Source organism: Mus musculus, chromosome 13 (genome assembly GCF_000001635.26).
Source record: "Mus musculus strain C57BL/6J chromosome 13, GRCm38.p6 C57BL/6J".
NCBI lineage: Eukaryota > Metazoa > Chordata > Mammalia > Rodentia > Muridae > Mus > Mus musculus.
Genome location: NC_000079.6, coordinates 30,238,760 through 30,255,084, shown reverse-complemented (window position 1 = coordinate 30,255,084; position 16,325 = coordinate 30,238,760). Strand labels below are relative to the sequence as shown.

The 16,325-nt window shown below is 44.5% G+C and overlaps 1 protein-coding gene across 1 annotated transcript in view; it reads right to left on the bottom strand.

The window, feature by feature from the left end:
- Positions 1-8,390: 8,390 nt before the first annotated feature.
- The window catches only part of Mboat1 (membrane bound O-acyltransferase domain containing 1), a 110,244-nt gene continuing 102,309 nt past the window's right edge, over positions 8,391-16,325 (bottom strand). The window contains exons 12-13 of the mRNA NM_153546.4: positions 13,770-13,921; positions 8,391-9,736 (exon numbers count right to left, since the gene is read on the bottom strand). Coding sequence (NP_705774.1) covers positions 9,616-9,736; positions 13,770-13,921 — 273 coding nt within the window. The 3' untranslated portion in view covers positions 8,391-9,615. The remainder of the gene's footprint in view (positions 9,737-13,769; positions 13,922-16,325) is intronic.

Sequence of the window (16,325 nt, the reverse complement as noted above, 5' to 3'; positions counted from 1 at the left end):
CTCCAGGATTGTGAGGCAATGGATGTTTGTTGCTTATGACACACAGTCTCTGGTATCTGGCAATGGCAGTCCTTGATAAGGCAAAAATGAACAAAAAACTCACCTATGATTGCATAAAAAAATGACACAACATTTCTTCAACAGAACCAGTAGCTACAGGAAGCCATAGATAAAATGTGACCTAAGCAATAGGAAGTCCAGCATATGCCAAACTCTCAGAAACGTAGATTCAGCTCACTGGTCTTAATGTCACTCAAACCCTAGTCACTCGAACAAAAAGCAAAATTCAGCCCAAGTGCTGGGGAGAGAAGGACTCTAAGGGGAAAGACACCAACGGCTTGTTGCCAGTGGCTTGTCACCGGGGCCATCTGTACTGCCCATTTCAGTCTCTAAATGTCACAAAGGTCACATCCCCAACGTCAGCCCAATTCTCTCTCAGCCGGAAAAGTAAAGACACCATCTTGCCACAGTGAGTAAATTCCCTCATTTGTTCCACTAGGGTTGATCTAGAACTGCTTTGAGCCAGGACTTTGCTAGGTATGAAGACAGAAGGGACACTGGACAGCTGCCAGTTAAATGCAAAGAGGCAATTGACATCAAGAGAACCAGAACAGGTGATGTTATTGGGTATCAGTGAGCAGGATTCAAAGGCCACCAAACGGGGACTTCTCGGGGAACATGGTTATGCACAATGTTCTGCGTAGGAAGTAGAGTTGCTGCTTTCTCTTTTGCCCTCTGTGTTCAGTCTTTCCCTGGAACATGATGCTGCTTCAATCTCTGCTTTGCGAGTGCATCCGTCCCCCATCACGAAAGGCCTCTGCTGCTGGAGATAGCTCATGCAGGGACAACTGCAGGCCTGAAAGCAGGGGTGAAAAGAGGCAGGTTAGGAGGGGCTGCCATGGTAGGGGCTTTGTGCTGTATACAGCAGGAGCCAACAGGAGTCATAAATAGTCAGGGGCCTAAGGTGCTGTCCAGGAAGTCCTTGGCAGCAGCAAGGGGAAAAGGTCACTGGTGAGTAGGCAGAAACGCAGTCCTGGCACTTGCTGGCTTTTCCGGAGCAGCCCACAGAGACAGCTGCAATTGGCTGCGGCTGGAAATGCTGAAGGGTCATTTTGTTGGTAACAGCAAAGACAATAGGCAGAAAGTGCAGGGCAAGTGGGCTGATTGCAGCTGTCAACTGCTTACTCTGAATTTTAAAAATCCAAAGTGCTTATCAGCGTGAATCCTCTTTGTCCAGGAACAAAAGGGACCATTAATCCAAAGGCTTGTGTGTATCCAGAATGGATTTTCTCTAGAAAAAAAAAAACAAAAAAACAAAACACTGCTCTATCCTCACTGATGGGCAGAACTCCAGCATGATAAGGCCAGGCATGGAGACCCAGCGGAGACCTAAGGGAATGATACACAAGCCATTCATGCAAGCCCACTGACCCAATACTCCCTTTTAAATGCTGTTTTTAAAAATCAGCATATACTATGGTAGATACCACTAGGAGGTATTTTCTCCCCAACTCTCTATTCCCTTCCCATGGCCCCACCCCCACCCCAGCTCTTTCCACAGTCAATGTCCCATTGTGTCCTCTCCATCCGTCCTCACCAACTCATGCCACCCTCTCTTGGTCTCCTTTCCAGATTTTTAGACTTTAGATAGATTATGTGTATACATTACAGGTTAGGGGCCACGTACGAGGGAGACACAGGACCTCTCTCAATTTGAGACACTTTGTTTAATATTATGCCTTTCCACATCCAGCCATTTTCCTGAAAACCCCATGATTTCATTTTTCCCACATCTGAGTAAAGTCTGTACCAATGCTTTCACTATGCATTCCTGTTGGTGGACATCTAGGCTGGTCTGACACTCTTTCTATTGTAAATGCAGCAGTCATAGGTGTGCAAGTATTTCTGCTGTAAGATGCAGTCCTTTGAGTGTGCCCAAGAGCGGGATAACTGGGTCATATGGTAGATCTATTTTTACTTTTCTGAGGACCCTCCATTCTACACTGATCTCCTGAATATTAATTTGCACACACACACACACACACACACACACACACACACACACACACACATACACACACACCCATCAGTATATAAGGATTCCTCTTTCCCACAGCTGCACTAACAAGTGTTGTCAGATTTCTTGGTGATAGTCTTTCTGACTGGGGTGAAGTGATATCTCAAAATAGTTTTAGTTTGCGTTTCCCCAGGGACTGGGGATGTTGAAAGCATTTGTAAGTACTCACTGGCCGTTTGTTTGTTCTTCTGAGAACCAGACCGTTCCTTTCCCTAGCTCCTTGGTTGATGGGCACTTTTGAATCTTGCCTGTTTCATTTCTGGGGTTCTTTGTAGATTCTGGACATTAGCTTCTGTCTGAAGTCTGGCTGCTGAAGATTTTCTACCCCTCGCTCTGCAGGCTGCTAGCTCTGCTGACGGGTTCTTTTGCTGTGCAGAAACTTTTTAATGTTATGTAGCCCCACCTGGCTCTTGCGGCTAGTGCTTGTGCTATTGCAGTTCTGTTCAGAGAATTCTTGCCCAAACAAGTGTCTTAAAGAGCATTGCCTGGTGGCTTCTGGCAGTTTCAGACTTTTGGCTTTAACTTGATGTCTCTGGTCCACTTCAAGTTGATTTTATGTACAGGGTGAAAGACATGAATGTAGTTTCATCCTTCTACAGGCGGGTTCCAGTTTCACCAGCTCCAACTGCTGACTAGTCTTCCACTGCCTGTTTTTGTTATTTTGTCAAAAAATTAGGTTCCCATAGCTTTATGGTTTATTTTTAGAGCCTGACTTCTGTCTCATAGGTCTACCTCTCTGTTTTAATACCATGATGTCTTTCTCACCGTAGTTCTGTAGCTGAATTTGAGGTCAAACCATAGTACTAATTTTAAAATTGTTATTAATTGAGAGTGTTCTGAGGATTTTATACACGATGTTGTGTTTACATAATTTCCATGCTTCCCTCTCCCCCACCAGCTCCTCCAGAGTGTCTCACCAACACACACACACACACACACACACACACACACACACACACACACACACACACTATTGAGTCCATTTAACATTGCTCATATGTAGATGTGTTTATGGGGGATTGGATGACCTCTCAGGGCAGCTATACTGATTCTCCCTCCCAGCAGCCATGGCCTGTCTGTAGCTCTTCATCTAGGGGTGAGACCTTGTGAGTTCTTCCCATCCATGTTGGTGTATCAACCAGAATGCCGTGATATGGGTCTTCTTTAGGTGACTCTCTTATTGAGATTATTCTGAACCTGGTTTCCTATCAGAATTACATAAACAGTAACTAATAATGCTGACTCTGGCATAGCCCCAGACACCATCACACCGAGAATCTGTGAAGGCACCTGTACAGAACTGATGAAATCCTGAGGAAATGTGTTTTGTTGACACTAGCATGGCTATGTCAAGGACACCAATGCCTCAGACCCACAGGAGTGACAAAGGTCAGACTCCAGGATGTGGCAAGGCCTTCCTCTGGTCCTTGTATGAACACTGGCTGAGAGTACAGACAGCTTTGACCTTCTGATCAACGCACACTTCTCCCCAAAGTTTATAGCCCGAGATGGCTCTCCCACAGAGATCTTCCATGGAGACTAGCTTCCCCCTCCTCCTTGTGTTGTACATAATAAGCTTGCTGGGATCCAGGGTGGTGAAGTAGGAGCTCTTTCTGTCAGAGCAAGCACAGCCTATCTAATCCCAGATTGTCTGTCTGTCTGTCTGTCTGTCTGTCTATCCTTTCTTCATCCACGAGTTATCCCTGTCAGGTTTCCAGTACCAAGCCATGCAGGATGTAGCAGGCATTCATTACCTCCATATTCCAAGATCTCTTGCCTTATAGACATTCTTGAAAGTGTACACAATGGGTGCATAGCAACCTTCAAATACACAGAGAACATCCTAGCCAGCACAATTGCAGATCCTTCTATATTCTCTATCTTATCCAGTGGTTTTTTCCCTTCTCTTGTCGATGTTAACAAAACTGGAATGAGGTATAACCCTTTTGGTTATTAAGAACATTTCTAGGGATCTGCAGGTGTGGTTCAGTGATTGAAGATTTGCCTAGCAGGCATAAGGTCCCAGCACTGCAAAGTGTGTCAAACGACTCAGTAACTGGACGCCTTCCTGTGCTTAAAGGTCACTAGAGCAGTCTGCATACTAGGAATTCTCCTTGGCCTTCAAACTCCTGTCATGGCCCTGTTCTGTTCCTGGGTGCTCTGTACTTAAGACCTCCCATAGCTGCCTTCATTTCTAGAAAAGCAACCTGCTTTTCACAGCAGGCTTCAGATACCCAGAGTCCAGGGAAACCTTTGAACTTTTACATATCTCAAAATACACCAAGAAGCATATTAAACAAAAGGACCTTTTGGGAGCAAAGGTGTTGGCAAAGATCCATATCCGTAACATCAGCTGACAGGCAGCTTGGCTTCCACCTCCATGTATTCCTTAGCTCCCATGCCCCATGGAATGGAGGCAGGGATTAACTCATGTTGCAAAACAACGCTCAGCTTAAATGGAATGAGACACAGATGACTGACCATGGTCCAGGGACACGGAATCAGGCTGCCCCGAATGACCTGCTCCAGTGAGGAAGTGGTTAATGAGCTTCTACAGCACATTCAGTTCTCTGCCCCAGTCAACTTCCAAGTGGCAGGGCCAGGCAGCCTGCGTCTGCAAGCTGGCCAGCCAGCCTGCATCATCTGCAACCTCTGGCCAGCCATCTGCATCTGCAACCTCTGGACAGCCAGCCTGCATCATCTGCAACCTCTGGCCAGCCAGCCTACATCATCTGCAACATCTGGCCAGCCAGCCTGCATCTGCAACTTCTGGCCAGCCAGCCTGCATCATCTGCAACTTCTGGCCAGCCAGCCTGCATCATCTGCAACCTCTGGCCAGCCAGCCTGCATCTGCAACCTCTGGCCAGCCAGCCTGCATCATCTGCTACCTCTGGCCAGCCAGCCTGCATCTGCAACCTCTGGCCAGCCAGTCTGCATCATCTGCAACCTCTGGCCAGCCAGCCTGCATCTGGAAACCTCTGGCCAGCCAGCCTGTATCTGCAAGCTCTGGCCAGCCAGCCTGCATCTGGAAACCTCTGGCCAGATGAATGCTACAAGAAAAAGCCAATTGGATCTGCAGCTGAGTTTCTCTTAACTTTGTCTCTTGACACCTGTAGTCTCAGAGCCCTGGCTTCCACCTCTACTAGAGAAGGCCACTGCCAAGTTCCCAGAACTGTAGGAAGGAAAGCAGGTTAAAAATGAAGTTGTTCATGGATGCTTCTGCTCTTCTTCACGGCCAGAGTCGGCAAGGTTAGAAAGTTTGGCAAAGCTCATGTGAGCTGAGACTTTTTTTTACAAAAATAACTTACCTTGTGGGCCCCATGGAGTCACTTGCAGAGCCTGGAAACTACTTCTGTGAGCAGCCATGAATATGGAACCTGCTTCTTGGTATGGGTGGTGCCCTGTTTGCTGGAGGTCAAGGGGTCTTCAGACAAGATCAAGCTTAAGTTTTTTGGACAGCAGGCCAGAGGACAGTGAAGTTGCTGCCCTGATAGAGAATTAGCCCTAAGAAATAGCTGCTCTAAATTTACAAGAAAGCAGGGATAAGGCCACCAACCCAACTGCTTTCTAATTTGAAGGTGCTGCATGTCCCCAGGGCATCCCATAGTACAGGGGTCTGAACTACATATTTCTGAGATCATTATATAGGGCAGAGAATGGGTCTCCAGCATCTTTTAATTGCGTTGTCTAAAAGCATCAAGCCTACACCAAGTATAACACATATTATAAATAAATGCATTCATTAGTGAATGGATGGAACAGGCAGTTTGAGACTATGTAAACTCGTTGTTTGAGTGGTCTCCCCCACTCCCACCCCATAACATGCTTCCAGTGTTCTTTGCAAGCACAGGCCTTTACCTCAGAAACTAATTTTGAAAAGCAGAAACATTTCCCAGTGTAAACACAGCTCAATCAAAACTGTCAAGAGCAATGACGCATTAAACTAATCCATTCAGTCCTTCATTCACTCAACAAACACTTACTAAATCTTCATTACACAGCAGGCACTATGCCAAGTGCCAGAGACAATGGAAGAGAAAAAGATGAAGTTTCTAGACCACCAAGGCTCTGGTTTTCTTAAAGCCTCTTAAGTAGTTCAGATGTACAGTGGAGGTGAAGAAGTAGATCATCTATTCACTGCCCAGACACTTCAAAGAATGTATGGCTTGAGTCCTACCAGTCCCAGGGATGCATGTCAACTCCTCCAAGACCTCCTGCTGCCTTCTCTCTTAACTAGTTGGAATCTCAGACTGAATTCCCTACTTCTTCTCTCAACTGCCAAATAATAAGTACAGGGCTGGCAGTGATGGTGTGTGCCTTTAATCCCAGATCTCAGGAGGCAGAGGCAGAGGCAGGTGGATCTCTGAGTTTGAGATCCGTCTTTAAAAAAAAAAAGGCAAGTACAAAAACAAACCACTAAAAGAGAATATTTTACATTTGTCTTGAGAGAGACAGGGAGAGAGAGAGAGAGAGAGAGAGAGAGAGAGAGAGAGAGAGAGAGAGAGAGAGAGAGAGCCAGGAGCTGGAAGAATTCTCAGCATTAAGGGTACTTGCTGTTCTTAAAGAGGACCCAGGTTTAATTTCTATGACTCACCAACCATCAGTAACTCGAGTTCCAGGAAATCTATGCCCTTTCCTGGCATCTGAGGTCAACAGGCACACACATGGTGCATATACATACATACAGGCAAACATTCATACATATAACACTTTTTAATAATAATTTAAAGAGCAGATAATGTATTTAGTTTAACCCAAAACTCTCCACCTAACCCATCTTTACTAAACACACATTCTACTTCAGACAGCCTAGAAATCTAAGGCAATCAATACAGCTTTCCCTACTGGATTTATTAACCAGATCTCCCCTTCTAGGTGCTGTCCCTTTAGAGCTTATGAGAAGCCTCACAGAAACAAGATGGTGGCCCAGCAGCCACATCTCCTCCCATCTCCAAGGTTCTCTCAGAAGTGGAGATGCTTAAGAACAGGGAAGCCTGGTACGAAAGAGCATCTCTGTCATGCGGACTTCTCATGCTTCCTGTCAATCCTGATTGTTCCCATGCTCTTCGGTGTGAAAGCTTTTTCATGTTTGTACCTCACAACATCCCTGCTGGAGGCTCGGGGACATTTCAGGCACCTACATCCCATCCTCTAACACAGTGGTTCTCAAGATTCCTAATGCTGCAACCTTTAACACAGTTCCTTATGTTGTGGCAACTACACCCCCGCCCCCAACCCATACAATTATTTCATTGCTGCTTCATGACTATATTGTTGCTGTTAGGAATCGGAATGTAGATATGATATGTAGGATATCTGATCTGTGATCCTGAGGGCGTGGGACCCACAGGTTGAGAACTGTTTGTTGATCAATCACAAATACTGTTCTTGGGTTCTAGGGCACGCTTGAGTTCCTGGTTAACTCTGAGTGGGCCTCATGTGCTGAGTTCATACTACATAACCATGCAGGATCCAGAGGGCTAGGATAGCCTGCCCCTTGCCCCTCAGCAGAAGCCTGCAAGGCAGCCTCCCAGGGCTTGGTGTGCCCTCCCCTCTCCTTCAGCTTCCACAGATTTTCTTCTCTGGCTTCTACTTCCTCTGGCTTCCTGCTGACGTGTTTGTTTCTGTTTCCATCATATCCGGATGAGGTGACGGCTACACTGAAAAGTATAGGTAAGTTTCTTCCTGTTCCAAAACATCACAGGCTAACAATAATTTACCCAGAATGTACACGATATTCGCTATTACAAAAGCAACCCACGGACTAGTTAAAATACAAGGGAGATTATTCTTATGCTTTCTGCAAATTGCCATTTTACATATGGAACTTAATCATCATTAGATGCTGGAATCCGCAACTGGCCCTTGAACCAATTGCACACTGGTACCCCCCGGGAGGGACTATTGTTCTCCTATGTAGCACCAAGACTGGATAAGTTTTGGTAAAAGACTTGCTCATTTCACCATCTTAAGACACACTAGAAAAGACACTCATGGAAAAGCCATGGATAGTAGTAGCTCGCACAAGAATGTCTTGGCCTTAAGTCTCAGTTCTATCAATAGTTCTGCAACACAAGACCACTAAAAATGTCTAATCCACATTGCCTTCCTCTGTGGAGGAATAAGCCGTACCTAGAGCTGTGGATGGAGACAAGAAATCGGGTAAAGAAGTCAATCTCCATTCCTGACTTACATGGTAAGTACTGACCAACATGCTAGAACTTAAAACAAAGAAAACTCCAGCTCGGCATGCATTTGTGAAAATACACACGTCTTGATACAAACAAAAATAATTTTTATGAGGAATCATTTCTTAAAATAGAAATATATTATTTATTCAGTGAGAAACTAATTTTTTAAAAATCATCTGTTCAGAACAAATTTTCACCTTTCAGGCCATTTGATTGAGGCACATCATTGAAGCGCATATTTTATTATTATTATTATCATCATCATTATTATTATCGTCCACATTTTAAATATTATGTTTCCTTCTTTCACATAGACTATTTTATCCAGTAGAAATTCCCCGAAGGAGCCACAGCACATTCATAACAAAGACAGAGTAGAGCACTGTTGTTCCCCTGCAGCTTTCCGACATGACAGATCACCTAAAATAAAGCTGGCTGTAGCCCGTTACAGACGTTACCTAGTGTCTACACGTTGGCCGTGATCATCGACACTTCCTTGATATGCAGAGACAAAAGGGAGCCTCTGCATGCTGAATGCAGCTATTTCTTGAAAAGACATTTGGCCGCCTTTGGACGGTGTGCTGGTTGGTATCCGGGTGCCTTCTCAGGGTCAATAGAAGTCAATCAGATCCAAGCACGGGAAATGGAAACCAGTAGCCCCCACTCTCTCCCCAACTCCTGGGGCACGCAGGCAGCTTTCGGATGTCCAATCTTGGCTCAATTCAGAAGGAAAAAAGGGAATGGTACATTCCTGGCTGAGTTGGGGTGATAATGCAGTTGGTTTGGGGACGCATCGATCCATTCAAGCATTCAGGGGCTAATCTTCCCAGTTCCTGGAGGTTTTTCTTTTTTTTTTCTATACCCTGAAAACTTCCCTTCACAATCTCTTTCCTCCAAGGGCTTTTGAGCATAAGAGTTGTGTCCACAGCCTACTAAGTTGCATATCCCAGGGTCTGGAGTTGCCAAGAGGAAAAAAAAATCATGCCTGGGAATGTTCCGATTTCAAAACTCCAGACAAGTCATCTCAGCAGACACCTCCTAAGTGCCGGAGGCAACGGCTGGAGTCATGCTTCCAGATTTCAGTAGGTGCAAATGATTTTAGAAGAGCCTACCCAGTGGCCTCTTGTCTATGCTGTGTTTCTGAAAGGCCCTGTAAAGTATGCAGACAAAGCTAGACATGGTGATTTAATGGTACAAAAAAAAAAAAAGACATAAAAATATTCCCTGCAGCGGAAAAAAAAAAATACATGTAAACATCTCCTCCGAGTCACTGGAGAACCCTTGAGCCTGTCCGTTATGTCTTCCCAATGTCCCGCAACTCTCTTGTTCACCGTTTCTCTGTGGGTATCAGTCTGCCTTCTTCTTTACAGAATTTGGACTCCGAGACTGCCTTTGAGGCTGGTGTGGTTTGATTGGCAGAAAGAGGATTATCAGCAGACATATGATGTGTAAAAAAAAGAACACGGACCTAGAAGTAAAAACACAAGAGTTGCCTTTCAAAGAAGAACGTGAACAGAAAACACACATGACATCATCTTCAGTGGGATGAAAGGAGGCTGTGCTCAATGGCAGCAGAAGCATCGAGTCCCAACGACTCTCTCACTCCTGGCTCTGGTGGGCAAGCAGGTCAAGGATGTATGAAACCACAAAGCTGGGTGAGGCAGACACAGCACCATCCCACTGACATGATCAGACCAAGAGAATTGCCTGTGCGAAGCCAAACATTCCGGCTGATCAAAAGCCGGGGGTCAGCGCACATGGGAGTTCACTCTGTCCTCTAAGCACAGGCACAGCCTGATCTCCCACCCATTTCTCCGGGTTGAGGAGTTCTCATCTACCTCAGGAACAGGAAGGATCCTGATTTACTAAAAGCTCTAATTCTATGACTCATTGGAGAGGCTTGCGAAGAGGCGCCATAGCGCATGTGTGGTCAGAGGATAAATTTTAGGAGTCAGTGTGCTCCTTCTAGCACAGGTTCCAGGGATTGGACTCAGGCTGTCGGACTTGCACACCAAGTGCTTTTAGTGGCTGAACCATTTTACTGGCCCAGGATCTTGATTTTGAAAACTCCTTTTAGAGCCTTGGAAATAACTTTCATCCAAACTAAACAAGAACCAAATTTTACTCTTAAGATGGGTTGGGGTGCCACTGCCACAATATAGATGCTAGGTAAACACTGGGCACAGCCTGCTAATAAATGCATGTAAATAGAAATTGCGTTTGTTAGCATAACTGTTTCATATCTACTGGGAAGGCTAAATTAATACTTTAATCCTACTCCCTCAACCCTGCCCTCAAACTCACACAGAGATCTGACTGGCTCTGCCTCTCCACATTACTGAGATTAAAGACGCAAGCCGCTATCTGTTTTGAATTGATTTCTTAAAATCTTAAAGTCCTGGTTAGTGTGTGTATACAGGTACCTGTTCCCAAGATGTCTGGTGAAAGAAAACATTTTCATTGTCTCTTTGACTTTCCCTTTCCTTGCTTTGTATCTATGTAAGTTACTTTAATGAAACATCACCTGCTCACCTGTGCTCCCCTCTCTCTGTCTCTCTGTCTCTCTCTCCTTCCTTTCTCTGGATGGGAAGGACTTGACCTAGGACTTTTGTGTGTTAGGGAAGCATCCCGTCACTGAGCTGTTTCCCTGTGTCCCCAATCACTGCAATGTTCTCTAAAATCTAAAGAAAAACAGGTCAAAGACAAAGGATCCATTCCTCGGTAGTGACAAGGCCAAATATCTCGGATCTAGCCTGAGCTCCTCTACCGTTAGCGAGAGGAATGGCTCCCTAAAATGTTTAGGAGCAGTCAAAAGCACCACCGTCTCTCCACTTGCTCTTTTGTCCCTTAAACACTAACTGTTTACGATGGCAGAAGCACAGGGCCAGGATATAGCGGAGTGGTGGAGTATATGTTGTCATGGATGGAGCCTGTCTTTAATTCTTAGCACTGAAAACAAAAAGTACTAAACTGCGATTTCCAAGAGAGTGTTAAACTGCGATTTCCAAGAGAGCATGAGTTTCTGCTCAGTCCCCAGGGAGAACAGCAACAGGAAAGGTCCTTTGGTACCCACAAGGTGACCAGTCCCAAGACATCTGCTCATGCTAAGTCTCCAGGCACCCCATGTCCTTAGAAAATGGTGCAGCACTTGCATATAATCTACAGAAGCCTTTCCTATTCTTTTAATCACCTGTGGCATACTCAGAAAACCAAATATACTGTAAATATCTAGAGAAAAATAGCGAGATGAAAGCTCCGTACATGTTCCACCATAGAACCAGTTTCCTCTGGACTTCACAGGAGCAGCCCCATCTTCAAGCAGTATGGCTGAAGTAACCCACAGAAGACCCTGGACCACAGTCATGACAGTGAATAAAATGAACTATACCAGAGAAAACAAAGCCAAGGGAAGGATAAGGGAGGCTATTTGTATCCCTCCTGGACAGGAAGCGGGTGTCACATGATGCTTCCCTGAGATTCCAGTCACCCCTCCCTCCATGCATGGAGTATATACGATGCACAAAACTGAAGGGGGGGGGGGATTGCTTCTCACTTGAAGCCAGCATGCAAAATATTGATGGTTTTGTAAATAATGCAATAAATTCATTTTTCCCCATCTGGACTTGAGAGTCTGTCTTTGATCTGTCACTTCTTTTCTATCTGGGGAGCAGATGTTTATGTCTTTCAAGGAAAGTCATGAGAGACATCAACACAGACACCACAGCATCTTAAAAATACTCTCAGCTCATGGATCAGAGGGTCAACTGTGTACAATGAGCTGCTATTTGAACAACAAAGGAATAATAATAAAGTGACTGACTGTCTAACTTGTGTGTAAGGAACACTGCGATTTAAGGGGGCCTCTTAAGGGAAATCCTGGGCATAGACTGGATTCTCAGAGGTTAGAGTCAAGACGACAGTAAACTCCGACTCTTAGGTGAACACACCTAAGATACTTTGTTCTTTTACTCTGGCTCATTTCCCTTGGGACATGTGCCCATTATGTTAATTAAATCCCAGTACACAATCAAGAAAAGCAAACTTCAGTGTCCTTGTAAGGTTTAGTGGCCTTTCCTGACAGTCCATAGTTCCTCTAAAACTTTGTGGAATGTTCCATCTTTCTATTATGCAAAGTCTCAAGTTAGCTACCATCTATTGAGCATACTCAATACTGACTTTGGGACTCTAGATATAAACAGCGTCTGTTCTCAAAGAGCTGGCTATCTACAAAAGCTATTTATAAATTCTAAACCATCTTCTTTTTTTAAATGTGTGCGTGTGCTTGCTTTGTTTGAGGCTTATCTGTGCATCTGTATGTGGAAACCAGAGCTCAGCTGTTGTTGTTCAAAAACACTGCTCGTTTCCTCTGAGACAGAGTCTTTCATTGGTTGGCCTGGGACTCTCCAGTTAGGCTGCGCTAGCCAGCAAGTTCCAGGGATCCTCTGCCTCTGCCTCCCCAGCACTGGGATTACAGCTGCACTACCACATCTGGCTTCTCATGTGGGTGCTAGGGATCGAACTCGGGCCCTAAGCTTTCAAGTCAAGTGCTTTATTGACTGAGCTACCCTGGGGCAAATTCTAACATCCTCACATATTGAATTTAAAAGAGCATTGCTTAGAAATAAGCGTGTGAATGAGTATTGGTTTTTCAAACGATTTCATAGGTTTCTTTTTCTTTTTCTTTTGTAGCTTTTGGTTTTCTCACACACGCCATATCAGAAATGTAAATGTGAAAGAGTCCATCTGAGAAATGAGTTTGTATATAGCTGTCTTTCACTGCTTCACTGCTGGCCACCAAACTTATCCACAAATAAGCTATAGATCTGAAAGGCAGCTATAATCACCTTCTGCAAATGGCTGTGGCATTTGAATTTCCTTTTGTTAGATTTAATGGCTCTCTTAAGAGTGAGTCGGAGTTGGAGAGAGGGTTGGGTGTATACAATGATGAGGACCTGAGTTGAGATCCCCAGAAAACATTTTTTTAAAAAAAAATCTGGGCATGTGGGTATGGCCAAATGTGTCAGTATTCTGAGTACTGGTGTAGGGTTCAGGACTAGGGGAAGGACACAGGGGCAGAGTGAGGATGATGACTTGGACTTGCTGGCCACCAAGCCCAGCCAAAATATGGTTGGAAGAATAGATAGAGTCAAGCTGAAGATCCTTCTGCCTCTACTTCCCAAGTGCTGGGATTACAGATGAACGTTCACCACCTTGTCCAGAGAATCCTCTGTGCTTGTGCTTTGTATCTACCCCTTCCAAATGCACTTCTAGAGCCTTTCACACATTGGCAATGATACTTGAAAGCATCATCACAGGTACCGGTGCTCATGTGTTGGCATCTTTGGGACAGTCATTGCCTCTTAAGGCTTCTACGGTCACTTTCAGAGTCAAGTTGCGTTTAACTGTTCTTAGCAGAATCCCTCAGTACAGTGGTTCCATTTACCAATCCTGAAGTCAAGAAAAGGTAAGTCAGGCAACAGCTGAGGACCAAGGAGACTTACTTGTATAAACTGATGGTTGGCTCGACTGCCAACATGACGAAAGGCGCTGCCGTGTAAGAGACAGCCAACTGAGTGACAGCCCAGGTCACCACGTCATAGGCAATCTTTCGAGCTTTGGAAGAGAGGAAGTGGTGTCTGTAGTTGTTCCTCACCTGCAAACCAGGAAGGCAGAGGTAGGAGGCAGGAGTGAGAACTGAAATAACTTCCACTCAATCACAAGGGAAGACACAGGCTGAAGAGCATGACCGACTCTTTGAATTGTAATTTCAACCAAAAAAACCCTTCCATCCCTTTTTAAATTACATATATATATGTGTGTGTGTGTAATGACACAACATATACAACATATATACTATATGGTATCTTTTTAAACCATTCCTCCTCTCCCCCCCCCCAGAGTTTAAGAACATGTCCCAGAGCCTTCCAAAACCTTTTCTATTTATATGTATCTACATTTATATTCTTAATGGCACTAGCATATTTCTTTAGCCTACTTGAGATTTTTTGGTGTAATCTGTTATAAATTTTTGGCCATGCACATAAATATCAATCTTCAATGTAATTTATGTTAATTGGGGGAGACTTAGCTTGCCTGCCAGGCCCTTGTCTTGCTGTTACAGTTGTGCGGTACATACTCTGTACTGTGTCCTATTTCCATGGCTATAGTAGTACAAGTGTCAATTGTCACCAGAACTGAAAACAACTGCTATTTACTGGGTGCTTACTATGCAGGTATCTGTGCGAATGCTTTATACAGATCATGTCTGTTGCGTCTTCTAGCAAATGACTAACACTGCCTAGCAAAGCAAAAACCTTTCTTAGGCTGCGGATATGTGGTGATTAGAATATAATTGGCCCAAGGAGTGGTACTATTAGGAGGTGTGGCCTTGTTAGGGTAGGCGGGGCCTTGTTGGAGGAAGTATGTCACTGTGGGAGTAGGTTTTGCCAGTCTTCTCTTGTTTGCCTTCAGAACAAGATGTAGAAGTCTCATCTCCTCCAGTGCCATGTCTGCCTGCCTGGATGCTGCCATCCTTCCTGCTATGATTATAATGGACTGAACCTCTGAAACTGTAAGATAGTCCCAATTAAATGTTGTTCTTTATAGGAGTTGCCTTAGTCAAGGTGTCTCTTCACACCGATAAAACCCTATGACAGGATGTGTCTAGTTGGTAAGTACTTGTCTGTGACACACAAAACTCTGGGATCAGTCCCCAGTGCCTCTTAAAACCAGGCACAATGGCATAGGGCTATGATTCCAGCAATGCAGTGTGGTCCAGAGGTGGGGGCAGGAGGATCAGAAGCTCAGAGTCATTTTAGATGCATATTTTTGATACATACATGTTTTGGATACATACATTTTTGGATACATGTTTTGAATACTTTGGGGGGGGGAATCTGGGATAGCCTGAGCTACATGCGAGTCTGTTTCATGATAACAAACAAATCCCCTACCAACAACAATGATCCTTTTCATCTGCTCTCACGTCCTCAAGGATACTCTAAGCTCCATCCACTCAGAAATGCTGTGCAGCAGCTATGAAATTTTAATAGCTAAGGAACTAACTTCCAGAAGCCAAGACTTTCATGACTGCTGAGTTCATTCTCTGGTTAGAAAAAAACTTGGAAATTCTGCTCCACCAATCCCTCTCTTTCCACTTGCTCACTAACTTCCTTCTGAAAAACTGTTTCCAAGGCTGCAATAGACAGATCTACATAAATCAAAGCTTGTGCCAGCAGAGGCCACTGGGGTATAGATATTTTAAGGAACGATACGCTGAATACATCAACAGAGCAAAGCGCTGACCTTTATTTCGTAGTTTGTTCTGACAATCTGTTCTTCGGTTTTGTTTCAGAATCCAAGTTGATATATATAAGAAGAACAAATAAAAGCTCTTTCCTGCTTCTCGTGTTCAAATATGTATTTTAATTTTTTTGAATTTTTAAAATTAGCCTGAATAGCAACTTTCTACCTTGTTCACAGGCAGAATCTGATATACTTTGTCTAAGTAGAAGAGGGACCTTCAGGGGAGAGCTCTTGACTTATTTATTCACTGTGATGTCTGGATACCTACACTGACTGGCATGTGGCAGGGCCATAGAAGACAGCCTTGGTAAAGAGCAAGTGCTTGGGAGATAATCCAGCTGAGAACTGAATACCCAGAACCCACTTTAAAATAAACAAAAACATCAACAACAACAAATAAAAACAAGGCAAAAAACCCAGGCATAGTGACATCCACTTTTGAGCTGCCACCAGCTAAGTGGGAACAGGCAGACCCCTGGAAGCTCACCAGCAGCCAGCCCTGGCCTGCCTTTGAGTTCCAGGCCAATGAGAGATTTGTCTCAAAAGGAAAAATGATAGTGGGTGCTGTCTGAGAAATGATATCCAAGGCTGTCTTCTGTTCTACACACACACACACACTCAAGCACACCTACACATTCGCCAACCCGCATCGCACCATACACCTACCTCACACAAAAGGAATAAATAACAAAATTTATATATAACACAACTCATGTCATTGAAACAAGAAAGACCATAACCATGGTCAAAGA